This window comes from Macaca nemestrina, chromosome 17, assembly GCF_043159975.1.
Source record: "Macaca nemestrina isolate mMacNem1 chromosome 17, mMacNem.hap1, whole genome shotgun sequence".
Taxonomy (NCBI): domain Eukaryota; kingdom Metazoa; phylum Chordata; class Mammalia; order Primates; family Cercopithecidae; genus Macaca; species Macaca nemestrina.
The window spans coordinates 85184527-85211868 of record NC_092141.1 but is presented as its reverse complement, the minus strand read 5'-3'; the positions used below and the strand labels follow the sequence as shown (position 1 = coordinate 85211868).

The following is a 27342-nucleotide window of genomic DNA, read 5'->3' as shown; positions in this document are numbered from 1 at the left end:
GCTACTCGTGTGGCTGAAGTGGGAGAATCACTTGAGCCTGAGAGATTGAGACTGCAGTAATGGCCATTGCAGTCGCCCTGGGCAACAGAGCAGACACTGTCTCAAAAAAAAAAAAAAAAAAGGTGGGAGAGCTGAAGCAAGAACCTATGTCTCCTGGCTCTTGATGTCATACTTGTTTTTTTTTTTTTTTTTTTTTTTTTTTTTTTGAGACGGAGTCTCGCTCTGTCGCCCAGCCCAGGCTGGAGTGCAGTGGCGCGATCTCGGCTCACTGCAAGCTCCGCCTCCCGGGTTCACGCCATTCTCCTGCCTCAGCCTCCCGAGTAGCTGGGACTACAGGCGCCCACAACCGCGCCCGGCTAATTTTTTTTTTTTGTATTTTTAGTAGAGACGGGGTTTCACCGTGGTCTCGATCTCCTGACCTTGTGATCCGCCCGCCTCGGCCTCCCAAAGTGCTGGGATTACAGGCGTGAGCCACCGCGCCCGGCCAATCATACTTGTTTTATTAAATCATTTCGTCTTCATTTTCCAGTCTTTCATGCAACTCATTGGCAGAACCAGAGGGTTTCAGCTCCTAGTCAAGCTTACTCAGTATTACTCCACAAACCCTTAATTTAAAAACACATGGTGGTCTGTGTTTTTCAGTTATTTTGTGAGCATTAATTGTACCAGTCTGCCGTTTAGTCTGAGGGGCAAATACTCAAAATGTATAGAGTCACCATGGGCACATGCTATACTCTTCTGAAGATCTTGTTGTTCGTGTATTAATTTTACAGACGTCTCTTTCTGCCTTCTGTGTGGGCTGGTCTAATTACTAGGGGTAACACGAAGATGATTCCTACATGGATTTTGCCCTCAAGTTTATAATTTCATGGAGAAGATCAGACATGGACATACATAGCTATAACATAGAGCAGGGAGTGAAAAATGAAGTATAGAAATAGTCATATAAAAGCTTGAAGAAAGGAGCTTTATAATGTAAATTTTGCTGACTTGAGAAGTGCCACTAAATGCTTGAACTTTTGGTTCGTTGTTTGATGCCATATTTCTTAACAAACCAGAGTACAAAGAACTGCTGTGATATTCAGTAGTGGAACTAAAGCATCTGTGTTGTAGGAATTTCCTCGAAATTTCTTTGAAACATATTGAAACCAAGTGTGCACACTCTCACCTCTGTTTCCTGTTGTCATTGTGCACCCCATCTGACGGGAAACTATACTTACTGGTTTTGCATTTCAAAGAAAAATCTGGTTAACTTTTTCAGCTCTTAAAGAGATGCATAGTGGCCTAAACTGTTAATGAAACTGTTATATAAAAGTCTGCATTGTACTGTCAAAGACTTATGAGTCAAATAGCTTAACAGTTGATTACACATAAATTGTGTCCCTAAGCAGCACACTTCATTCTCCAAGATGGTCTTTCCAGGGCAATCAAATAAAATAGTAGCCCTGATTATTACAGAAATTAATCAGACATACACTTTTTCTTTAAATTTAAATTTTTTTTTTTAGACAGGGTCTCCCTCTGTCACCCAGGCTGGAGTGCAGTGGTCCAATTATAGCTCATTGTAGCTTTAACCTCCCAGGCTCAAGCAATCCTCCCACCTCAGCCTTTCTAGGAGCTGGGACTACAGGCACATACCACTACACGTGGCTAATTTTTTATTTTTTTGTAGAGACGGGGTCTCACTATGTTGCCCAAACTGATCTCGAACTCCTGGGCTCCAGCAATCCTCCCACCTCAGCTTCCCAAAGTGCTGGGATTACAGACATAAGCCACCACACCCAGCCCACTTTATCTATAGAAGGCAGCACTGAACTTTAGGATAAAGGTTGGTATAATTATAGAATAGAATGTAGTCCTTAGCCATATTTTCCTCTTATTAAAATCTTAGGCCGGGCGTGGTGGCTCAAGCCTATAATCCCAGCACTTTGGGAGGCCGAGATGGGCGGATCACGAGGTCAGGAGATTGAGACCATCCTGGCTAACCCGGTGAAACCCCGTCTCTACTAAAAAATACAAAAAACTAGCCAGGCGAGGTGGTGGGCGCCTGTAGTCCCAGCTACTCTGGAGGCTGAGGCAGGAGAATGGCGTAAACCCGGGAGGCGGAGCTTGCAGTGAGCTGAGATCCGGCCACTGCACTCCAGCCTGGGTGACAGAGTGAGACTCCGTCTCAAAAAAAAAAAAAGAAAAAGTCTTAAATACTGGTAACACCAGATGTTTATGTCCTCTGCTAATCCATATTGTAACTTTTGTTTTTCTTTTTGTAGAAACAGTCCCACTATGTTGCCCAGGCTGGTCTTGAACTCCTGGCCTCCCAAAGTGCCGGGATTACAGGTGTGAACCACTGCGTTCAGCTGTGTAAACTATTTTTTAATTTTTATTTATTTATTTATTCGTTTATTTATTTGTTTTTTTGAGATAGGGTCTCATTCTGTCACCCAGGCTGGAGTGCAGTGGCATGATCATGGCTCACTGCAGCTTTGACTTCCCTGGACTCAAGCAATTTCCCTGGACACCGTGCCCGGTATAAACTATTTTTAAAAGAAAGAGTGGCCAGGCATGGTGGCTCACGCCTATAATCCCAGCACTTTGGGAGGCTGAGGCAGGCAGATCACTCGGGGCCAGGAGTTTGAGACCAGCCTGGCCAACATGGCAAAACTCTGTCTCTACTAAAAATATAAAAATTAGCTGGGCGTGGTGGCACGTGCCTGTGGACCCAGCTATTCAGGAGGCTGAGGCAAGGGAATCTCTTGAACCCAGGAGGTGGAAATCGCAGTGAGCCGAAATTGCGCCACTGCACTCCAGCCTGGTTGACGGTGAGAATCTATTTCAAAAAAAAAAAAGAGGGAGAGAGAGCAAGCAGTTAGCCTGAGTACTTAACAGCAGTAATGGTAATAAGTATCAGTGGGTCACATCTACCCTTTACAAAGTTACTTGTCTCCACAATTCCACTGTGAACACTGGGGCTGGGACTCTGCAACTCCCTCCATTGCTTGCTGCACTTGGCCACCTGCTGCCAGTGGAGGGTGCTGGAAGGTCTACAGGGCGGGAGGAGAAGGACCCACTGCTTCTTGCGCCTGGCTGTTCCTATGACCACCATCCCAGCAATGCCTTTTCATTCCACCAGCTGCAGTTTGTTACAACCTTCAGTTGTTTTTATTTGTTTGTTTGTGTTCTCCCCCCAACAAACCCAGAACCAACTGGGCAGTACTCTCACCTCAGAAGTCTGAGTCCCAGCTTCAGAGGGTCCCTTCTCCAGGCTTTCAGGATCTCAGAACCCAACCTCTCTCCCCTTTGTTCCCTCAGCCATGGGGATGGAAACTGTTTCCTGCAGTTTCTCTCTGTCAGCTCCGTGTGCCCCCTTTTCGTGTTTTGGTTCTTTGATATCCATTTAACCAGTTTCTTGTATTTAATTCTGCCTCTTAAAATAGCTTGTGTAGTACCTGTTTAGTACTAAACCATGATTAATACAACTTTTACTCTGACAAATTTTGAGGTCGCTGTTATGGAGCTCATTTCAATGATAAGGAAATGGAGGCTTAGTAGGGCAAAGCAGGTTGTCTAAAGTCACCGTAACCAGCAGCATAGGAGCTGAGACCCACGCCTTCTGCTCGTAGATCCTGGGCTCTTTCCATTTCATCTTTGCATTTCTCTTGCTGAATTAATTTTTTTAATAATTTATTCTTACAGAAGAATCACAGAAGATAATAGAGTTGCCATATAGCCTTTACCCAGCTCCACCTAAGGTTAACATCTTACATAACCGCGACACATTTATCCAAACTGAAAATTAACACAGTTACATTACTATTTTTAGAACTAGACTTTATTAGGATTTTACCAGCTTTTCCACTATTGTCCTTTTTTAGCGCTAGGATCTAGTCCAGGATACTTTTGGTTCTCATGTTTTCTTCATCTCCTCCAATCTGTGCTAGTTTCTCAATTTTTCCTTGCTCTTCATGACCTTGACAATTTTTAGATGTACTGGCTAGGTATTTTGTAGAACTTCCCTTGATTTGGGTTTTTCTAATGTTTTCTTCTGTAATATCAAAAGACCAGGGTTATAGACTTTGGGAAAGAAAACCACAGATATAGTTGCATCATATCAGAGGTACATAATATCACATGACTTATTACTATTGGTGTCAGCCCTGTTTACTTGGTCCGGGTGGTACAGGTTTATCCACTGTAAATCTTCCCCTTTCCATGATGTATTCATTAGAAGCCAGTCACTAAATCCCCTTGCTGAACTTTTGACTTACCACTTAATTATGGAGCCATGCTTTCTTTATAGACTATTAACTAGCATAAAATAATTTTTGTATTAATGACCAGACTGAGAATTATAAACTTAGGAGCCAAACTAACACTATTGGAAGATACTAGCATGCATTGCTTTGGGGGGGAATTATCTGTTGCATCTCTTGCACCATCTTTGCTTGCACCTTGTTTAAACTTGAACTTGGCTATTTTTAGTCTCAGAAAGCTTGTGGTTAATGCTAAGACACCTATGTATTCTTCAGGGACTGTAATCACCTCTGACAAGCCCTGAAGGATGATCAGAAGCCCAGGGTCTTAATGAAATGCAGGAAATAAGTAAAAAGAAGAAGAACCACAGAGAAGAGGTTGCTGAGAATAAGGAAAATTGGAGGTGATGAAGGATGTGGCTCAAGGAGTGGAGATTTACAAGGATGGGCTGAGAAGTGATGGGTGACCACATTGGGCAGTGGAGTGATCCCAGGTAGGAGGCCGTGGGATGCAGTACAAGAGAACATAAGTCACCTTGAAGTTGGAGCATGATAGAGTATGGGTGTTCACCATCTAGAACCTAAAGTTCTAGTCACTGCGTTTCACTATATCTGGTCTTTAAATGAGTTTAGATTTTCATAAAAGCCAAAGTAAGTAGTTCACTTGGTTTACAGAACCTTGGCTGCCCACTGCTATTGAGGGGTGACTGAAGAATAATCAGAGCTCTCACGACTCTTAGAAGCTTAGCAATGCAAAATGGAACAAGTGCCACCTTATTAAACTAGCTGCAGAATAGGTTTTTCCATTAGGGTTTCCACACATCTTTACATTAATAACTCAGAAAATAAAACTGTCAGGGCTGGGCGCGGTGGCTCACACTTGTAATCTCAGCAATTTGGGAGGCTAAGGCAGGCAGATCATTTGAGGTTAGGAGTTCAAGAATAGCCTGACCAACATGGCAAAACCCCATCTCTACTAAAAGTTACAAAAAAATTAGCTGGTTGTGGTGGTGAGCACCTGTAATCCCAGCTACTTGAGAAGCTGAGGCAGGAGAGTCTCTTGAACCCAGGATGTGGAGGTTGCAGTGAGCTGAGATTGCCACACTGCACTCCAGCGTGGGCGACAGAGTGAGACACTGTCTCAAAAAAAAAATTAATTAAAAATAAAAAGAAAATAAAACTATCAGGTACATGCTATGGATTTTTATTTTATGCTATTTTGTTCTAATTACCTAGGGCTTCTATGCCACAGGATTAGCTAAAGAAAATAAAATCCTGGCTGGGCACCGTGGCTCACGCCTGTAATCCCAGCACTTTGGGTGGCCGAGGTGAATGGATCACGAGGTCAGGAGTTCAAGACCAGCCTGGCCAACATGATGAAACCTCGTCTCTACTCAAAATACAAAAAATTAGCTGGATGTGGTGGCAGGCACCTGTAATCCCAGCTACTCGGGAGGCTGAGGCAGGAGAATGGCTTGAACCCGGGAGGTGGAGGTTGTGGTGAGCCGAGATTGCGCCACTGCATTCCAGCCTGGGTGATAGAGCGAGACTCCATCTCAAGGAAAAAAAAAGAAGAAAAGAAAATCCTATTAGAGTTACTGATTGAGTAGTGGCTTTCTTCCCAGGGCTGTATCTGCAAATACATAGCCTAGCCAGAGTAACCAGACCTTGCCAGGGCTTTGAATTCCATGTCTGTTTGGCTTATAAACTTGACTGTTTCTATTGATATATTTCATACTATTATTCTTTTTCTCAAACCAGAGTTGAGATTTTATTTATTTATTTATTTATTTTGAGTTGGAGTCTCATTCTGTCGTCCAGGCTGGAGTGCAGTGGCGCAATCTCAGCTCACTGCAACCTCCGCCTCCTGGGTTCAAGCAATTCTCCTGCCTTAGCCTCTCAAGTAGCTGTGATTACAGATGTGCACCACCATGCCCAGCTAATTTTTGTGTTTTTAACAGAGATGGGATTTCACCAGTTTGGCCAGGCTGGTCTCAAACTCCTGACCTCAGGTGATCTGCCCACCTCAGGCTCCCAAAGTGCTGGGATTACAGGCGTGTGCCACTGCCCCCGGCCCAGAACTGAGATTTATAGCCTAGTAGACTTCAGAGCATATTTTCCTTCCAGGAATATGAGAGAAGTCTTGACAACTCTTGTAATTAATCTTGAATCTTACATAAGTAGTTTTTTGTTTCGTTTTGTTTTTTGTTTTGAGATGGGGTCTCACTCTTGTTGCTCAGGCTGGAGTGCAATGGTGTGATCTGGGCTCACTGCAACTCTGTCTCCTGAGTTCAAGTGATTCTCCTGCTTCAGCTTCCCGAGCAGCTAGGATTACAGGCACCCGCCACCACGCCCAGCTAATTTTTTGTATTTTTAGTAGAGATGGGGTTTCATAGTGTTGGCCAGGCTGATCTCAAACTCCTGACCTCAGGTGATCCACCTGCCTCAGCCTCCCAAAGTGCTGGGATTACAAGCATGAGTCACTGCGCCCGGCCCATAAATAGTTTTAGAGTCGATGTATTTTAATGGGACATGAAAGGACAGCTTGGAGTTTTTCGGCTTGAAGACCAGTTTACAGTTTCTTATTTTTTGTTTTTGAAATAGAGACCGGGGAGGATTTTGGTCCTCTTGCCCATCTTAGTAATTGGCCTATCAAAAATGCCTCTGTTTTAAAATATCTGGAAAACTTCATACTTGGCATTAGAACATTCAAATACTTATTTGGGAAGAAATATATGTATGTTTTATATATATATATATATATACACACACACTTTTTTTTTTTTTTTTGAGATGGAGTCTCGCTCTGTCGCCCAGGCTAGAGTGCAGTGGCGCGATCTCGGCTCACTGCAAGCTCCGCCTCCCGGGTTCACGCCATCCTCCTGCCTCAGCCTCCTGAGTAGCTGGGACTACAGGCGCCCACCACCCCGCCTGGCTAATTTTTTGTATTTTTAATAGAGACGGGGTTTCACCGTGTTTGCCAGGATGGTCTCGATCTCCTGACCTCGTGATCCACCCGCCTCAGCCTCCCAAAGTGCTGGGATTACAGGCGTGAGCCACCGTGCCCGGCCTTGTTTTATATTTTTAAATGCCTATTTAGATTGATACTGGTGCTTGCTTCTCTAAGCATATTCTTCACATACATACAGTGTCAAAGCATCTCAAAACCTGCTGCTTAAAAGTGTATTCTTATTTGTGAGCTGGGTTATGAGTCTCCTGACCAAATGAAATCAGGAAGTGAGGCAGTGAGGATGGGTTGCTCGTCTGAAAGGAGTAATCTCTGACCACTAGTCATTATTTACCAACTCACTGGAGGGGAAAAGATGACTGTGTTGGCTTTATTAAAAGCACTCCTTTCTCCTTTTAACTCAACTTAAAATTAGCTGGTTTTAGGCAAAATCTTTTGCAACTCAAAACAACTCATCTTCTAGAAGGTAGTTTTATTTTAGAAGCACAACATGATTGGGTAGAAGGTTTTAGCCTGCTGGGAAGGGAGGCTTCCTCTCTATGGGGGCCTGGAAGTCAAGTAGGTTCGTTTGTCATCTAAGCAGTTCATATAGCCATGTAGGTGTGTTTAATGACAGAGTGGTACTGAGCTTGTTGCCTGGTCTCAGTATTCTCGAACAATGAGTCAAGACCTAAAACATAAGGAGAGATACAGAATGGATTTGTGATGGTCATTACCAAGATCTGTGCAATTTTATGATGTGTTCTTTACTCTGAGGTAGGTTTTTCATACTCATCACCTGTTAGGGTGAACAGAGAGAATTGCTTAACTCGGCAATTGCCTAATTAAATATTTTGGAAAAGGTCAACATTAGGTGGGAGGTCGTATAGCCATGACATTGATCTTGTGTACTTCCCGCCAAGAGACCTAGCAGAGGAGTTCAAAGACTATAAATGGAGTGCTTTCTTGGATCGATTTCTTTGATAGCCAAATCTGAATACAAAGCATATTTGTGTTCAGGGTCATCTTGTGACACTCTCTTGCTGTCTCCCTCATATCTTTGATTTGAGTACAAAGAATGTCTTGTATCTTGTCAGCTTTGTAATTACCATTCATTCTAAGCTGGTGATTGGCTCCCCGTGAGAATTGGATGGAAAATTAGTGAAAAGGGGTTTACTGCAGTTAATATAGATCTTTGTTGTTCTGGTCTACAGCAGGCACATCAGTCTGTCTCAGGGATGCATCTGGCTAAATAGGCAAATTTGTATTCACTTCACAGCATTCAAGCAAATACTAAGCTGCTCTCCCCAACACCGATCTAAGAAAATGTTCTAGAGCATCACCAGTCTAAAAATATCTGCTGGTAAGCCTTGGACACGTTATGTATCTCAGAAGAGGGGAAGCAGAGAAAGCTGGGAAAATAACCAGGCATTAAATAAAAATGAAATAGAATTTAAACACAAAAACCCTATAAAAGAAAGAGATTATGTTAGTACCATAAATGCATTTTTGATATGACCCCAGGCGTTGGTTTCTATAGTAATTATTATTTGATTCTTTGGCATAAATATTAAATGTCTGCCCAATATATAAAATGTGTACTTTGCTTTTTTTTTTTTTTTTTGAGATGGAGTCTCGCTTTGTCGCCCAGGCTGGAGTGCAGTGGCACTATCTTGGCTCACTGCAACCCCTGCCTTCCAGGTTCAAGCGATTGTCCTGCCTCAGCCTCCTGAGTAGCTAGGATTACAGGCGCGTACCACTGCTCCTGGCTAATTTTTTGTGTTTTTAGTAGATACGGGGTTTCCCCATGCTGGCCAGGCTGATCTTGAGCTCCTGGCCTCAACCAACCCGCCCACCTCAGCCTCCCAAAGTGCTGGGATTACAGGCGTGAGCCACCGCTCCCAGCCTGTACTTTGCTATTTTAATTATAAATTGTCTAAAATGATTTCCTGTCTTTGGAAGCATATTTTTGGTATTTTGGATTTTTTTGTTTTTACTTAAGTAGAAAATTAATATAATATAAATTACATAAATAAATACATAATTTATAATTAAGTAAATGAAAAAATAATTGAATAAATGAATGATAAAAGACAGCTCTTCGTTACAGTAGAATCCCAGCTAATAAATGTAGAAAGCTGTAATTATTCTATATCCATAAATGTTTTTTTTTTTTTTTTGAGACGGAGTCTCGCTCTGTCACCCAGGCTGGAGTGCAGTGGCCGGATCTCAGCTCACTGCAAGCTCCGCCTCCCGGGTTCACGCCATTCTCCTGCCTCAGCCTCCCGAGTAGCTGGGACTACAGGCGCCTGCCACCTCGCCCGGCTAAGTTTTTGTATTTTTAGTAGAGACGGGGTTTCACTGTGTTAGCCAGGATGGTCTCGATCTCCTGACCTCGTGATCCGCCCGTTTCGGCCTCCCAAAGTGCTGGGATTACAGGCTTGAGCCACCGCGCCTGGCCCATAAATGTTTTTTAATGTAGAAGAAGTGATAGAAATTAGCCAGCTGTGATGACTTGCTTGTAGTCCCAGCTACTCGGGAAACTGAGGCAGGAGGATCACTTGAGCCTAGTAGTTCAAGGCTGTAGTGCACTATATGGTCACAGTGAATAGCCACTGCACTCCAGCCTGGAAACATACCAAGACCCTACCTCTAAAAAACAAAACAAAACAAAAAAATGTGTGTGCATTTATTTTGGTACATAATTAAATATTATTAGCTGCAGAAGACCAGCATTTTTTCTTTCAGTGTGGTCTCTAACCTACCTGCATCAGAATTGGTTGGAATGTTTATTAAAATACAGATTCCTAGTTCCTACCCCAAACTAGCTGAATCAGAATTCTAGTGACAGGGCCCTGGGATCTGCAGTTTTTAAAAATACTCCCATGTGAGGCCGGGCGCGGTGGCTCACACCTGGAATCCCAGCACTTTGGGAGGCCCAGGCAGGCGGATAACCTGAGGTCAGGAGTTCGAGACCAGTCTGACCAACAGGAGAAACCCTGTCTCTACTAAAAATACAAGAAAATTAGTTGGGCATGGTGGCAGGCACCTGTAATCCCAGCTACTCAGGAGGCAAGGGTGAGACAGGGGAATCGCTTGAACCTGGGAGGCGGAGGTTGCAGTGCGCCAAGATCGCACCATTGCACTCCAGCCAGGGCAACAAGAGCGAAACTCCATCTCAAAAAATAAAAGTACTCCCATGTGATTCTTGGCCCCTCTCAAGTTTGAGAATCACTGAGTTAGAAGTTCACTGGCTAAGTAGTGGACAGAGAATCAGATGCAAACTCTGTTACTGCCTCCCTACATGGTCATTAACAAACTTTACATACTTTCTTAGTGCCTCATCTTGAAATCTTTCATTATTTCTAGAGTTGCCCAAACTGTTAATTATTTTAATAAACCTGACCTATCTCCCAAGGAAGTGTTGGTTAGGTGGACTAAAAATTATTATTTGAATAATTTATGTTAATTGAAGAAAAGCCAGAATATTATGATTAATATGAAGTAGTCAGAAAAAGAAAATGCACACACACAATAACCAACAGAAGCAGGCCAGGTGCGGTGGCTCACGCCAGAGCGCTTTGGGAGGCTTGAGACCAGCCTAGACAACATACTGACATCTAGTCTCCACTAAAAATAAAAAAAATTAGGCCAGGCACAGTGGCTCATGCCTGTAATCCCAGCACTTTGGAAGGCCAAGGCAGGTGGATCACGATGTCAGGAGTTCGAGACCAGCCTGGCCAACATGGTGAAACACCATCTCTACTAAAAATATAAAAATTAGCCGGGTGTGGTGGCAGGCATCTGTAATCCCAGCTACTCAGGAGGCTGAGGCAGGAGAATTGCTTGAACCTGGGAGGCAGAGGTTGCAGTGAGCCAAGATTGTACCACTTCACTCCAGCTTGGGCAACAGAGCAAGACTCCATCTTGGGAAAAAAAAAAAAATTAGCTGGGCATGGTGGCACACACCTGTGACCCCAGCTACTCAGGAGGCTGACGCAGGAGGATCGCTTGCGCCCAGGAGGTCTAGGCGGCAGTGAGCCATGATCGGGCCACTGCACTCCAACCTGGGTGACAGAACAAGACCCTGTCTCAAAAAAAAATAAAAATAGACCGGGCACGGTGGCTCACGCCTGTAATCCTAGCATTTTGGGAGGCCAAGGCGGGTGGATCACCTGAGGTCAGGAGTTCAAGACCAGCCTGGCCAACATGGTGAAACCCCATCTCTACTAAAAATACAAAAGTTAGCTGTGCGTGGTGGCATGTGCCTGTAATCCCAACTACTTGGGAGGCTGCGGCAGGAGAATCACTGGAGCCCAGGGACGGGGAGGTTGCAGTGAACTAGGATCACGCCACTGCACTGCTACCTGGGCGACAAGAGTGAAACTCCATCTCAAAAAATTAAAATAAAAATAAATAAAAATTAAAAAATAAAAGTAACCAACAGAAGTATACAGTATCAATACTTTCTTTACCTGAGAATTGATGGGGATAATATAGTTTTCACTTATTTATGCCATATATATATATATAACGAGGCCTGAATCTAATAGCAAATGAAAACAAAGTATATACTTTAAAAAAAAAGATTTATATTGAAGTTAACTTTACTTTTATGGATGGGATGAATGCATTATTGTGTTCCCAGACTACTGGGAATTGCCTAATAATTTACACACACAATAAGATGTCCTTTCACATGTACTGTGACCATTTTTTTTACAGCAAAAATAGTACAACTGTAGGGGTAGTGTAATATTTGAAATCAGAATGGTAAAAAAACAAATCTAGGACATGTGGTTGATATACACACACACAGACTAAATGTGTGTGTGCCCATGTGTATGTGAATGCATGTGCACCCTTCTGCCTGCATTTGGGCCTGGTCTGGCAGTTTCATCTTTTGTCACCAGGTGGCACTTTGCCGATGTGATGTGCACATAAAAGGAAACTGATGAGTACCAGGGTAAAAAGCCAAAGAGGAGCTGCTCACATACACACACAGCCTTCGTCAGCAAACACCTGAGGTCCACCAAAAGAGGTCTTCTGACTCAGCCAAACTCTACTTCCATTCTGGGCTTGAGATGTTTGGGATTTAAGTTATTCTCAGATTCAGGCTTACTTCAGTACAGACACAGCAGCCCAGTCCCAGGAGGATGCTGTATCCAAGCATGCAGGGCACCAGATGCAAGCCTGACACCCCTTTACAGATGGAACTAAGAGAGGTTTGCTTGACTCTTCACTGTGTCCCCCGGGCCTAGTTCAGTACTCAGGATACAGTGAGAGTGCTGAATGAATGGGTAAATGTCTTTGTCTTTTGAAAATTATTTATTTAATCTTTTTTTTTTTTTTTTTTTTAAGACAGACTCTCACTCTGTCACCCAGGCTGGAGTGCAATGGTGCAATCTCAGCTCACTGCAACCTCTGCTTCCTGGGTTCAAGCGATTCTTCTGCCTCAGCCTCTTGAGTAACTGGGAGTACAGGCATGCGCCACCACACCCAACCGATTTTTGTATTTTTAGTGGAGACGAGGTTTCACCATGTTGGCCAGCCTGGTCTCGAACTCCAGACCTCGGGTGATCTGCCTGCCTCGGCCTCCCAAAGTGCTGGGATTACAGGCGTGAGCCACCGCGCCCGACCGTTTTTTGAAAATAATTTAGTGGAGAAGTCGCCATATTTTAGAACTATCTGGCAGTAACACATCTTTGAGCATCTTGGGTGGAAGGTAAACACTGACTGACATGTCCCTTGCTGCTGTGGCTGCTGGCAGTGTTCTCTGACATCACCCTGCCCTCAGTGTACATTTGTATCTTCTGCCAGTACTGTTAGATCTTACAGATAAAGATTTTGTCATACTGTGCTCCAAGAAACCTCTTCTAAGAAGACCTTAGATACTCCTGTTAAAGATGGAAAGGAGTGTGGTGTGTGGTGTACTTTTGTACATATTGCCACCTAAGCATAGGGCACCATTGGAGATTTTTGGCTAGCTTCCAGAACCTTCATAGAATTCGTACTATTTGCCATGATAGTATAACTTTCGGACTCCCCAAACTCTGCTCAGGTCCCTAGAACACTCCTAGGATTAGAAGAGCCTGCAGACTTGCCCTGCAGTAGCTGAAGCAATGCAATAGAGTATGGCTTTCGGAGTCAGATGTACCTGGGTTCAAATTGTGTTTCTGCTATTCATTAGCTCTGGGACCCTGGATGATTACGTGAGTCTTTTGAGTCTCAGTTTCTTTATCTGTAGAATGTCAGTTTCTTTAACAGACATTCTTCATTTTTTAGTCAGCTACTGTATTTCTTCTGCATGTTAGAACGTCCTCCAGCATACATACAGAACTTACAGGCTGGTGAGAGTGGCAGGCATGTTGTTCCTGTCGAGAATATGAAACAAGAAAATACCTAAACTGGAGCTGGATGGCGGTCTTGGCCACACGATAATGCAAATGTGAATGTTACATAATGCCACTGAACTGTATACTTGAATGTGGTTGAGATAGTAAATTTCACATTATGTGTATTTTACCAAAATCAAAAAAGACCAGGGCCAGGCGCGGTGGCTCAAGCCTGTAATCCCAGCACTTTGGGAGGCTGAGACGGGCAGATCACGAGGTCAGGAGATCGAGACCATCCTGGCAAACACGGTGAAACCCCGTCTCTACTAAAAAGTACAAAAATCTAGCCGGGCGAGGTGGCGGGCGCCTGTAGTCCCAGCTACTCGGGAGGCTGAGGCAGGAGAATGGCGTGAACCCGGGGGACGGAGCTTGCAGTGAGCTGAGATCCGGCCACTGCACTCCAGCCTGGGCGACTGAGCGAGACTCTGTCTCAAAAAAAAAAAAAAAAAAAAAAAGAAGACCAGGCGTGGTGGCTTACACCTTTAATCCCCTCACTTTGGGAAGCTGAGGTGAGAAGATCACTTGAACTCAAGAGTTTGAGACCAGCCTGGGCAATATAGTAAAACCCCATCTCTACAAAAATTTAAAAATAAAGATAAAAAATATGTAAAGTAAAATGGGGGACAAAAATAATCCATCTAAAGAACCTAGCATAATGCTTGGCACATAATATATCCTCAGTTAAATATTTCCTTACATTCTCTTTTTTCATGATTTGCCAAGCTGTAATTCCTGGTTACCCAAATTTTACCCCATGAAAGGGGCTTTCTTTTGGCAGTTTTCTGGTTAGATGAATAGATTAGGGGGATCTGTGCCTTGCTTTTCTGTCGTAAAGATACTCACACATGTTTGGTCCTCAAATCCCTGAGCAGACCAAATTTCATTCTTTGTTCATGGGTCTTGATCTGAGGCCTGTTTTCATTATAAAAAGTGAAATAGGATTCTAGAAACTGCATTAAGTTATCCTTCATAAAGCTGTTAAAGGTTTATTTACTCCAGAATGATACCTGAGAAACAGGAAGCCATTCTATAAATCCATGTTGAGCTTGAGGTAAGAGATCAGAAAACTTCTCAGTCTCCCTCTGTCTGTGGACCTGGGGCATGTTGTGTGCAAGACAGAAAAGGAAGCTCTTTCTGTTTCCAGATATGCCAGGAGGCTTACATCAGAAAGACTTTATCTGGTCTTCCTAGTCACTGTGCACTCCCTTACTCAGTAGACCTAGGGCTGAGAAAATTACCCTTTGCAGACTCTAAAGAAGAAAAACAGAAACTCTGTGGATATGAACTGAGAAAACGATCGCTAATGCTGGTACAGTGGACTGGTGCATGAGTACTTCAGAAAAATGCTTGTCCCCGAATCTGTTCTGAGCTTCATTTTTCTTGGTCCCAAGAAGGCATTAGTTTGCTTTCCTTTCATACTTACCTGTTAGCATATGAGTGAGATCTCTGGTTTTAGGTTGAAATAAGATACTTTTTGTTTTTGTGTTTTTGAGAGAGTCTCACTCTGTTGCCCAGGCTGGAGTACAGTGGCATGAGCTCAGCTCACTGCAACCTCCACCTCCTGGGTTCTAGCGATTCTTCTGCCTCAGCCTCCCGAGTAGCTGGGACTATAGGCCCGCACCACCACACCTGGCTAATTTTTGTATTTTTAGTAGAGATGGGGTTTCGCTGTGTTGACCAGGCTGGTCTCAAAACTCCTGACCTCAAGTGATCTGCCAACCTTGACCTCCCAAAGTGCTGGGATTACAGGCATGAATCACCATGCTTGGCCTCTTTTTTTTTTCTTTTTTGAAGCAGTCTCACTCTCTCCCCCAAGCTGGAGTGCAGTGATGCTATCATAGCTCACTGCAGCCTCAATCTTCTGGGCTCAAGTGATCCTCTTGCATCAGCCTCCTGAGTAGCTGGGACTACAGGTGTGTGCCACCATGCTGACTAAGTTCTTTATTTTTTTGTAGGGACACAGTCTCGCCATGTTGCCCAGGCTGGTCTCAAACTCCTGAGCTCAAGCGATCCTTCTGCCTCAGGCTCCCAAAGTGCTGGAATTACAAGCGTGAGATACTATGCCCAGCCAGGATACATCTTTTGTCTTAAATATAACTTAGTAATGGTGTATGTATTGAGGAGATAGTGTGGACAAACACAAACATTTATTTGGTGTCTTGACTTTAGAAAGGAATGAGGTAATAGATAAATTTGTGTCTTCACATATTTTAATAACCAGCACTTTAATCCTTGGAAATCTCATCTCTAGATTAAGAAGCTGCTTCCAGAGCATCTTGGGAAAAGATAAAGGTAGAACATGTTCAAACCTCAACTCTGCTCCCTTTAACACATGTTAGTTACTGGAAAAAAAAAAGAGAAAAATAACCTCTGCTCCCTAAAATTTGGGGGACTTTAGAGAATTTATTCAACCTCTTTGCAACCTCTATTTTCTTACCTGCAAAAATGGGAACAACCATGCCTATTTCACAGGATTCCTCCAGAGATTAAATAAGATAATATAAATAAAGAGCTCAGCATAGTGCCTGGCACATAGTATTATGGGATCTTTGGGGTGTCACTTTTCTGGCTGGAAACCTGTGGCCAGTGGTGCCTTGCACAGGTTCGGCTCAGGCACATTGGACTTTTTCCACCCACTTGGCCTGACAGACTGCACTCAGCTCACACTACCAGCCTATATCCCACGCCTCCAAGGGAGACTGCAAATCAGGCATGGAACAGGAAGGGGTGTGTGAGCGAGAGTAGGGTCCGGCCACTGTGCAGTCAGACATGCCAGCTGCTGCTGTGGGGCTGGCAGCCCCAGGTGCCAGCATGGGTGCCAGCTGTCTGCGAGGCTGTGGCTGGACCAGGTGTACTGCAGGCAGCTCTCCTGGTTGGCACCAGGGAATGTGGTGGCACCTGGAATCTTGGAGATGCCAGGAACCACAGGGCGATAAAGAGGAAGTCACAGCCCTGGCTTAGGCAGCTCCCAGGTCTGGGGTTCCCGAAGGGCCACAGCTCTTCTTTCCTCTTTGCCCACAACATGACAAGCAAGGAGCATGTTTCAGTTCTGTTTGTGTTACAGCAATTTTAGTCCCACCATTCCATGGGTCCAAAATTCTCGTCCTGCAACCAGGAAGAATGAGGTACACAGACAAACGTAGGGTGAGCAAGATGAAGAGGAGCCTTATTGAGCGATAGAACAGCTCATACCCGCAGTGGGTAGCTCCTTTCCGCAACCAGGGTGTCCTGACAAGTGTCCTAGCATAGAGACCCTGGAGTGGAAAGCTCTTTTCTGCAGGAAGGTCATCCTGTCTTCTCTGCAGCTCTCAGCAGAGAGGAGGCCCTGGAGTGCATAGCTCCTCTCTGCAGCTGGTCTTATGGACATCTCTGAAGCTGTCAGCAGAGAGGGGCACTGGAGTAGATTGCTCCTCTCTGCAGCTGATGGTCCCAACCTCTGCCCTGTTCTGCCTGAGCCTGGGGCTGTTAATGGGCCTCAGAAGGGAGGAAGTGCAAGTAGACTGGTCCCTGGGCAGCCATGGGCAGGCCTAGAAAAGGCACCACAAGTTCCCACTCCGGTGGGCAGGAATGGCAGCCAGGGCCCCAGCCTTCACGCCCTCCCTGAAGGCCAGCACTAAGCTGCCCTCAGCGCCCCCACCTTCCCCCATGCTCATCAGTGCCCAAAGTCTGGAAGGGGCCGAGGCAGCAGGGGGCTGGGGCTGGCTTGTCAGCACTACCCCGAGCATGTGCACTCCCAGCCTGACTGTGACAGCACCTGGGCTTGGCCCCACATTGCTCTAAGATCAGAGCCAGCACCAACAGCAGGCAGAAGCCAGGCGGCAGGAGCAGGCACTTCTGAGCCTGCTGGGATGGGGGGGCAGAGGGGGGTGCTTTTCCGTGTCTCCAAGAGTTTATGGAGGCCCAGGTCCACAGCCCTGACTTGGATGGCTGCAGCCCCACGCGGGGCTGCTGCCTGTTCCTGGCTTCCACCAGCTCTATGGAGCACGCAGCCCCTATAGCACCCCCTTGCAGCCTAGGGCAGGGGCTCCAGGTTCTCACTGGGCCTGGGCCAGTGTCCGGGGCAGGGTGACATCGCCATGAGCTCTGCCTGTTGCCCCGGCGCTTCAGGGGTAGCCAGGGGCAGAGTGGATCCTGGGCCTGGGCCTTGGCTGGGTCATCTGGCCAGGAGTGTCAGGCTCAGTGGTCACTCCAGTGTGGGGCAGACCTGGGGACACAGCCCCGGACAGGCTGCACAGAGCCTCCTCCTGAGGCACAGGAATCTGGCACCCTCGGCAGAGTGGGCACAATGGCTGCGCCAATGGCCAGGTGCCCAAAGTGGAAGCTGCTCCCACTTCCTGTCTGGGGCCCCTGAAGCACGGCCCCAGCTCTGCGCCCAGGCCTGGCCTTGGTGCTCCATGTGCAAGCGGAGCACTGCCCAAGGCCCAGCTCCTTCTCGGGACTCCTCTCTGCCCTATCGCGCTGCTTTTCTACCACACTGCTCCTCTGCTGGCAGGCAACCCGGCCAGCCCCATGGGGTGGCCTCCAGGGTGGCAAGCTGTGGAGGGGCCGTTGGTCTGCTCCCTGCGACCTCCCCGCAGCGGCCGTTGTGATGACAGCAGCTGCTCCAGACGGCCCACCACTGTCATCAATAGTAAGCACTCAATAAATGGTAATTTTTGAAAGGAAGATAACTAAGAAATTTAGAGAATAATGGTAGGCAAAATCGATTTACAGAAGAATGGGAGACAACTCTAAGAGCAGAAAAATATTTTCTTCAATTTGCCTCTGATCCTACTGTCCCCTCTATCTTCTCTGTCATCTCTGAATTTGCAGATTTCATTTATCCTTTAAGATCCCAGATCAACTACCACCTCCTCCATGAAGCCTTCAGATTACCTCAGCCAGAAATGATCACTTCCTTTATTTTTGCCTTTTGTGGCAAAAAATACTAATATGTTTAATCTCTTTAATATATATATATTTTTTTTTTTTTTTGAGACGGAGTCTCACTCTGCCGCCCAGGCTGGAGTGCAGTGGCCAGATCTCGGCTCACTGCAAGCTCCACATCCCGGGTTCACGCCACTCTCCTGCCTCAGCCTCCCGAGTATCTGGGACTACAGGCGCCCGCCACCTCGCCCGGCTAGTTTTTTGTATTTTTTAGTAGAGACGGGGTTTCACCGTGTCAGCCAGGATGGTCTCGATCTCCTGACCTCATGATCCGCCCGTCTCGGCCTCCCAAAGTGCTGGGATTACAGGCTTGAGCCACCGCGCCCGGCCTAATCTCTTTAATATTACAATTACTATGTCAGCTGCCTTATAATGCAGCTTCCTGAAAGGGCAGGGCCTTATCTTCTTCGTTTTCAGTCTCTCCTTATTCCTAGCATGGAGTATTGCATGTAGACTCTGATTGCATGAATGAAAGGCCAGCAAGGCACAAACTTTGGTAGGTAGCAGCCCACGAACAAGGTTCTCCTGAACAGATTTGTCGTTGTTGTCTTGTGCGGGTATGTGTGTGTATAGGGAGAGCCTAAAGTGTAGGGGTGGGTTTATTAACAATTGAACTCATTGATACCTTTCCTTAAGAGCCAGATAGCTTATGTTTCATTGCCACAGTTATCAAATATAATATTCAAAATGGAGGATGAAGAGTGCCAGGATTTTTTTTCTTTCTTTTTATTTTTCTCTCTTTTGTGGCAGGGGGTGGCTATGGAGGAGAAAGAGTAAAGAATAAGGGAAAAGATGCGTCTTTTATTTGAAATGCAGGTAGGAGTTATGGATAACGCCCAAGTACCTGTACAAATGAAAATGATTAACTTTGCTACTCCAGAAAAAAATTTTAATCCCGAAGTCATTTATTTTGGCTTTAGAATAGACTAGTGTTTGTGTCGGATTTTCCTGCCTAATTACTTTTTGCTTAAGCTTATTTAAAAATTGTTTTAAATTCCTTTAGTATGACAGCCTAGGAAAGTTGGGGGAGGAGAAACAGGCCACAGATGGGATCTGAACTAGAATTTCAGTTTTCCCATGTCAAGGCCTCCTGATGCACTGCTTGCAGGAGGGCAAAGTTGGAGTCAGCTTTGTGGAAAACAATTTGGCAAAATAATTTTTAAAGTCTTAAAAATATGCTTACTCTTTGATCCAGTAATTCCACTTCTAGGAATTTGTCCTAAGGAAATAATCAAACAAGCATGCAGAAATATAGAGACAAGGATATTCACCATGACATTTATAGCTGCGAAAAAAAGTAAAACCAACATAAAGTATTGAATAATATGGAATTGATTAAAGTATGCTGTTATCTGCACATGTTATCAAAATTATAGACTTTAAAAATGTTTGCCACATCTTTTTACGTGAAAAAGAAACTGCAAAATAGTATGTTCAGTTTGAAACAACACATGGATATAGAGGTGGATGGATGGATGGATAGATGGACAGATGGAGATACATATTCCAAAGTGTTAATTTTGGTGTTGCTGAATAGTAAGATTAGGGATAGTTTTATACTTTTTTGTGTTTTTCAAATTTTCTGCTTAAACATGTATTACTTTGTAATTAGAAAAAACTATCATTTTTTAAAGAATGTATGGTTAATATATCAACGAAAAGGTAAATTACTAAATAATGCCCACAAAGTAGGTAATCTGAATGCAAATAATTTCTATTGAGTATAAGAGTCACATTCATACATGTGAGTTATAAGCAATCATACTGCATACATAAAGTCAGATGCACCTTGACTATGGTTTAACTATATTGTTTCCCAAGTAAAATAACCATATTCAGTAAAAACCTGTGAAGGCACAATTCGATTATAACTTGGGTGTCCTGTTTTGTGATACCACACTATGGAGGCAGACTTTTCTTGAGCCAAGAGAACCACAGTTTTGCAAAGCTGCAGAGACCAGTAGGTTTTTTGGGAATTATATGTTAAAACATTTGATTGCCCAAATAACATTTTAAAAATACTGGGAACATTTGAAATCATTCTTGATCCTCAGAAGGCAATTCCCAGTGAAATTTTTGGCTGTTTCCCCTTTGTTTATCTCTTTATTATCAACAACTCAGAACTTCATATCCAAAAGTCTAAACGGGCAAAGCAGAAGAAAGTGGATGGTAAATGATGAAGACAATCATAAACCTTTGGTGACCCCAAAATAACTTTTGGCTCATGTGCTAACTCTGCTTTATATGATCAGCTGCAGGGGAAATTTGTTCTTTACTGTTTGCAAACTTCAGCTCTGTACACATGATGGGGTTCTCTTTTATTTGCAGTCCCTAAATTCCTGGGATACCATATGGCCTCACCGAAGGAAAGGGCTTGCAGGTCTGACTCCCTGTCGTCTGAGGTCAGATGGAAAAGCCTTTTGTGATTAGCTCGGCCACAGTGTGTCCTTTGGTATTTGGAACTTCAGTGGTTTTTTATTAATTCTCCAAGTTTTGAACACTGACCCAAATAAGCTTCATATAATGGAAAAAGAAGATAAATCTAGCTCTTTGGGCCCCAAATTGAATCCCATTTTCCCACTAGCTGTAACCTTGAGCAGGTTGACTCAGTATGTCAGAATTTCAGTTTCCTCACTTAATTAGGAGAGTTGTGCCTTCCTGCCTCACCTCTTAGGGCTATTCTTGGTGAACTGTAAAGCCCTGTAACAGCAAGGGACAGCTGTGGGTCTTTATAAACACACCACCTTCTCCTACTTTGTTTCTGACACAGTTCCCTTACGCCGCCCCACCTCCCCAAGAACCTGTGAAGACTCTGAGAAGCCTGGTCAATATCCGAAAGGACACGCTGAGGCTCGTCAAGTAAGTTCCCAGAGGCTGGGGCCAGGTCCCAGGCACCTTCCTTTGGGGAGGTTGGGGGCTGGGGGACAGACTTCCCAAGGAACTCACACAGCAGTTTCTGGCAGCCCCAGAGCCTGCTTCTCCAGGTCTCAGACAGGAGTGCGGGCGCTTCTTTCTGCTGAGATCAGGCCATCCACCCCTATGTTGTTCAGCACTGGATGCAATGGACTGTGTTTGTGAAGAACTTTCACTTGCCTAGAAATGCTCAGTATCCTTATTTTATGGATATTTTTTAAAAGGGAAGAAGAATTATTAAGGGAAAGTGGGAATTTTTGCAGCTACTCCAACAAGCCAATGTAAAAATAGGAAATTTGAACTTAGAATATAAAATCCTTTATTTTATTGCTATATATTCTTTTTCTTCTTTATTCCCTATCTCATGTGTCTGTTCTCTTTTTTTTTTTTTTTTTTTTTTTGAGACGGAGTCTCGCTCTGTCACCCAGGCTGGAGTGCAGTGGCGCGATCTCTGCTCACTGCAAGCTCCGCCTCCTGGGTTCGCGCCATTCTCCTGCCTCAGCCTCCCGAGTAGCTGGGACTACAGGCGCCGCCACCTCGCCCGGCTAATTTTTTTGTATTTTAAGTAGAGACGGGGTTTCACCGTGTTAGCCAGGATGGTGTCCATCTCCTGACCTCGTGATCCGCCCGTCTCAGCCTCCCAAAGTGCTGGGATTACAGGCTTGAGCAACCGCGCCCGGCCCTCATGTGTCTGTTCTCTAAGGAACTCATAGTGCCCTTGGTTGGTTGTTTAATCCTCATCATCAATGTTAATTATCGTCATTTGCCTTCTTGGTGCCATCCTCGAGACAGTGTAATTTTTAATCTGATACATTCCCACCCCCCGCCACCCCTAGACAGTATGTCTACCAAGGCTCTCTGATTCCCTGGTGAAAAACTTTGGTTAGAGCAAATCAAGGTCCCAGATTTTTCTGAATAGGCAAGAAAGATGACTCAGAGACCATCTCATGCTTGTATAGATCAGCCTTATTAGCATTACGATGTTTCTGTCTGATATATATATAGATATAGAGAGTGAGACAGAGTCTTCCTTTTTTTTTTTTTTTTTTTTGAGACAGAGTCTCACTCTTGTTGCCCAGGCTGGAGTGCAATGGCACAATCTCGGCTCACCGCACCCTACGCCTCCCGGGTTCAAGCGATTCTTCTGCCTCATCCTCCTAAGTAGGTGGGATTACAGGCATGCACCACCATGCCTGGTTAATTTTGTAATTTTAGTAGAGACGGTGTTTCTCCATGTTGGTCAGGCTGATCTCAAACTCCCGACCTCAGGTGATCCACCTGTCTTGGCTTCCCAAAGTGCTGGGATTAAAGGCATGAGCCACCGCCCAGAGTTTTGCTTTGTCACCCAGGCTGCAGTACAGTGGCGCGATCTCAGCTCACTGCAGCCTTGACTTCCTGGGCTCAAGCAGTCCTTCCAGCCCTAAGTAACCACTAATCTATTTTCAGTCTGTCTCTCTTAATTTTTTATATTTTATTTGTCCCTGAAGTTTCTACTGGTTCCCCAGCTATGCTTCTCTCCACCCCAGGGTCATCTCTGGGGAGGAGAGAGCCAAGGAGGTACCTGTCTGCTGAACAGTCCCCCCACCTGACCCAGGGGAGTTCATCCAGCAGAAGAGCAGACTAACGAGGCCTCTGGGGCCTGCCAGTTGCCAGCTACTCTGTCCACTTGGTTTCTCTCATCACATATGGCACATTCATACATTTGATGGAGACCATTCAAGGGCCTGAGCTGCTGCGAGGTCATGGCCTCTGCCATGGCAGCCTGGCTGCAGCTCTAGAATAGGATGAAGCAGCTGTCTTGCGCTAAAAGAACCAGACTTGGAAGCAGCAGAGCAATTTGCTTCCCAGGTCCACAGATGCTTGCTTGAATGAGTGTCTGAGCTTCAGGGTTTTTTTAATCTGTAAAATGGTGATAATCAACTTTACCTTTCATGGTGGTTGTCAAAATTAAGGTAACAGAAGGGAAAACACCTGGTGTTCAATAAATGTTAATTTGAAGAGTGTTCTTTGTTTTGTTTTTCTGTGATTATGGGAATAAATTCTGATTCTCAGATTTCCAGGTAAAGATGGAGGATTGAACACCTACTTTTGCTTCCTCTGAAAACCCCATCAAGTAATTATAAACATGTATTTAAAAGGCATAAATCTGGCCGGGCACAATGGCTCACGCCTGTAATCCCAGCACTTTGGGAGACCAAGGCGGGTGGATCACCTGATCCTGGCCAACATGGTAAAACCCCGTCTCTACTACAAAACAAAAATTAGCCAGACATGGTGGCATGCACCTGTAGTCCCAGCTGCTCCAGAAGCTGAAGCAGGAGAATTGCTTGAACCCAGGAGGCAGAGGTTGCAGTAAGCCAAGATTGTTCCACTGCACTGCACTCTGGGTGAGAGTGAGACTCCATCTAAAAAATAAAAAATAAGGCCAGGTGCGGTGGCTCTTGCCTGTAATCCCAGCACTTTGGGAGGCCAAGGTGGGCAGATCACAAGGTCAGGAAATCGAGACCATCCTGGCTAACACGGTGAAACCCTGTCTCCACTAAAATTACAAAAAATTAGCCAGCCGCCTGTAGTCCCAGCTACTTGGGAGGCTGAGGCAGGAGAATGGCGTGAACCCAGGAGACGGAGGTTGCAGTGAGGCGAGATTGCGCCACTGCACTCCAGCCTGGGTGACAGAGTGAGACTCCGTCTCAATAAAATAAATAAATAAAATAAAATAAAAATTAAAAATTTTTAAAAAGGCATAAATCTGTAAGTATTTGGAGAATGGGAAGAGAGCAGCAGCAACAAAATTTTAGAAGCTGGAAACACATAGTGAATATTAAATGACTTAGTAGACCCAGGATATCAGAATCCTGAACTAGCAGAAAGAAAAGCTGAGAATCAACCAATTTATACTGTGGTATTATCCCCCAAGGGGTTCAGAAATTAGCAGTGCCAGGTCTCTCTAGAAGTTGAGGTGGGAGGCTAAAATGAAGAGGATTGGTAGAAAGTCTGCCCTCAAGGTAGGCAGATCCCCTCCGTTATACCACACAGCCAGAACTACGTTACTACAACCTGGCCAAAGGCAGGCAGATGACTGTCCCTGGAAAGGTAAAAACAAAGAATCTCTGGACAAGAGAGACCCAGGCACAGCTAACGGCCAGTACTAAAAACAGGCTAACCAGCCTGGGCAATATGGTAAAGCCCTGTCTCTACAAGAAATACAAAAATTAACCAAGCATGGTAGTGTACACCTGTAGTCCCAGCTATTGGGAGGCTGAAGTGGGAGGATCACCTGAGCCCAGGGAGGTCGAGGCTGCAATGAGTCACAATCACACCACTGCACTCCAGCCTGGGCAAGAGTGAGACCCTGTCTCAAAACAAAACGGGGGGTGAGTGGATCCTGGCAAACTGGGTGTTGAGCCCTCCAGCTGCCTCTCCACTCTGCCCCTAGAATGCTGGCAGCCAGGCCTTTGTCAAGAGAGAGAAAAACTGTTTTCTGGAAATTGGACCTGCCTGGATAGGAAAACCTAGGAGACTAGAGTTGGAGGTTCCTCAGCAGATCCAGATCAGCCCACAGTGAAGCCCAGGATCCCCAAGTCCTGCTGTGCACTCAGAGCTCTAATCAGCAGTTTAAATATCTTAAATACAAGCAGACAGCCACAGATTCTTAGATGTGTAAGGAATGCCTATAATAGGAAAGACAGTAGCAAAACAAACCAACATTTTAAAACAACCTAACTAGGCCGGGTGTGGTGGCTCACACATTTAATCCCAGAACTTTGGGAGGCCAAAGCAGGAGGATCGCTTAAGCCCAGGAGTTTGAGACCAGCCTGGGCAACATAGTGAGACCCTATCTCTATATAAAATAATAATAAAGTAAAAAAAAAAAATCTAATTGGAAACAAAAGCTATGCAGAAAGAAGAAAACTTCATTAATAGTCTCAAAGACATGAGAGAAGATATCTTTTTCTTTCATAGCCACAATGACACGAAGTTTATGAAACCAAAAAAAATTGCTTTTAGAAATTAAAAACAAGGAGCATAAATGAAAATTTCAATAGAATTATAGGAAGAAAACTTGAAATATCCTAGAAAGCAGAGCAAAAATCCAGAGAGAAGGAAAATAGAAGAAGAAAGATACAAGTAATAGAGCACCCATTTAGAAGGTCTGACATCCAACTAACGGGTTCTACAGAGAACAGAGGATATAAAAGGAAGGAAATCATCAGTGACATAGAATTTAAGAAAATTTCTCAGAAGCAGAGGGTACAAGTTTCTAAATGGAAAGGACCACCAAGTGCCCACAGAGTGGATGAGAAAGAGGACTGTCTGTAAGCTTTCAGAAGAAGGATCAGCAGTTGGAACGACTTCAGACTTCTTGGGAACAATGCTGGGAGGTGAAAAATAAGGCAGCGAAAAGGCTTTCAGTGTCTTCTAGAAATTATTTATAATCTAGAATACTTTGCTCAGCCAAACTTTGAATGAAGTGTGAATGTTGAATAAAAGCTCTGAAAAGTTTATTTCCCAACACACCCTTTTTCAGGAAGCTGGTAGAACACATGCTCCACGATACAAAAGAATAACCCAAGACAGAGGAAGACATGAGATACAGGAAACATGAGCTTCTACAGGAGGACAGAGGCAAAAGGGATCCACCAGGATGATGGAGGGGGAGAGATTCCAGGGTGGCGGCTGGGAGCCAGGTGCAGAGGGCCAAGTACAGATGGGAGCAAGTCCAAGGGACCTCCTCAATAAGATGAAATGAATAGACCACTTGGTGCATCTGAACGTCTTGAGAGATTTAGACAGCCCCAGAGAGCTTGGGTTGGAATTTGTGATGAGTACATAGAAAACTATGCAACTAGGAAAAAAAAAAAAAAAGAAAAAAAAAGGGTGAGCACTAATTAAGAAAAAGTTAGGCAGGAAAAGAAAAATAATCATAGATTATATGTTTATATAATCATAGTAATACAGACACAAATGTACTGGACTATTATAAAAAAATTATGATGTAGCTATACTGTGGGGATGGGGGAGTTCCTATATGGAGCAGAATGAGTAAAGAGAAAGAAATCCTTGTTTCTATAGTAGGAAACCCATAGATAGTGCCTGAAACTGAAAAATCAAGAAGTAGTCACCCAAATATATTTTTTAGAAATGTGGGTAAATGCCAAAATGATCACTAAAAGCGGTGTCCTTTGAAGAGAAGGAAAGGGAAGAAGTAAGGCCTGCTATTTTTTGCCTTGAAGAAACTATTTAAACTACGTGATTAATAACTTTTATTAAAATAAAAACAAAACTGCCAAATGCACAATGATGTAGTGGTAGCACTGAAATATCAGAAGTAACCTGAGTGCCCAGCAATATTGGTCATGAAGCACTCTGTGATCATTCAGAATGAAGAGGTAGACCTATGCTTACGATCACTCAGAGAAGCCCACAATATATTGCTAAAATTTTTTTAAAAGGTAAATTTAAAAATATTGATATGCTACCCTGCAAATGCTGAGTCTCTGGTTTTCTAGGTGTGCTGAGGAAGTGAAGAGCCCTGGAGAAGAGGCCAGCAAAGCTAAAGTCCACTACAATGTTGAGTTCACCTTTGACACAGATGCTAGGGTAGCCATCACCATCTATTACCAGGCCATGGAAGAGTTCCAGAATGGTATTGCCAGGTAAGATCAGGAGACCAGGTGAGCCACTTCCTTCCCAGATGGGTAGAGTCCATGTCTTATCCACTCAGCAAAGGTGGAAAACATTCTTTTTCTGCAGCCAGATGAGATCTGGTTCCTGAATAGATTTTCTTCTACAAAGCCCTACCCTTTACCTTTTCCCTTCAAATTGTGCCATCTTGGTATAGTGGCAAATGGTGGTATAGTCCTTCAGGTCCTTAGGGACTGTTAAAAATCTAGTAAGCTACCTTTCTTTGGAT

The 27342-nt window shown here is 44.4% G+C and overlaps 1 protein-coding gene across 10 annotated transcripts in view; it reads left to right on the top strand.

Moving 5' to 3' along the window:
• Positions 1 to 27342, top strand: part of LOC105469194 (ring finger protein 157) — a 101350-nt gene that overhangs the window by 48279 nt on the left and 25729 nt on the right. For 8 of the 10 annotated variants that reach the window (XM_011719936.3, XM_011719930.3, XM_011719932.3 and 5 more), the window contains exons 3-4: positions 21286 to 21374; positions 26939 to 27085. In XM_011719936.3, coding sequence (XP_011718238.2) covers positions 21286 to 21374; positions 26939 to 27085 — 236 coding nt within the window. Of the gene's footprint in view, positions 1 to 4523; positions 4742 to 19265; positions 19332 to 21285; positions 21375 to 26938; positions 27086 to 27342 lie in introns of all 10 variants that reach the window. The other 2 variants (XM_011719939.3, XM_011719937.3) reach the window with 2 other exon arrangements.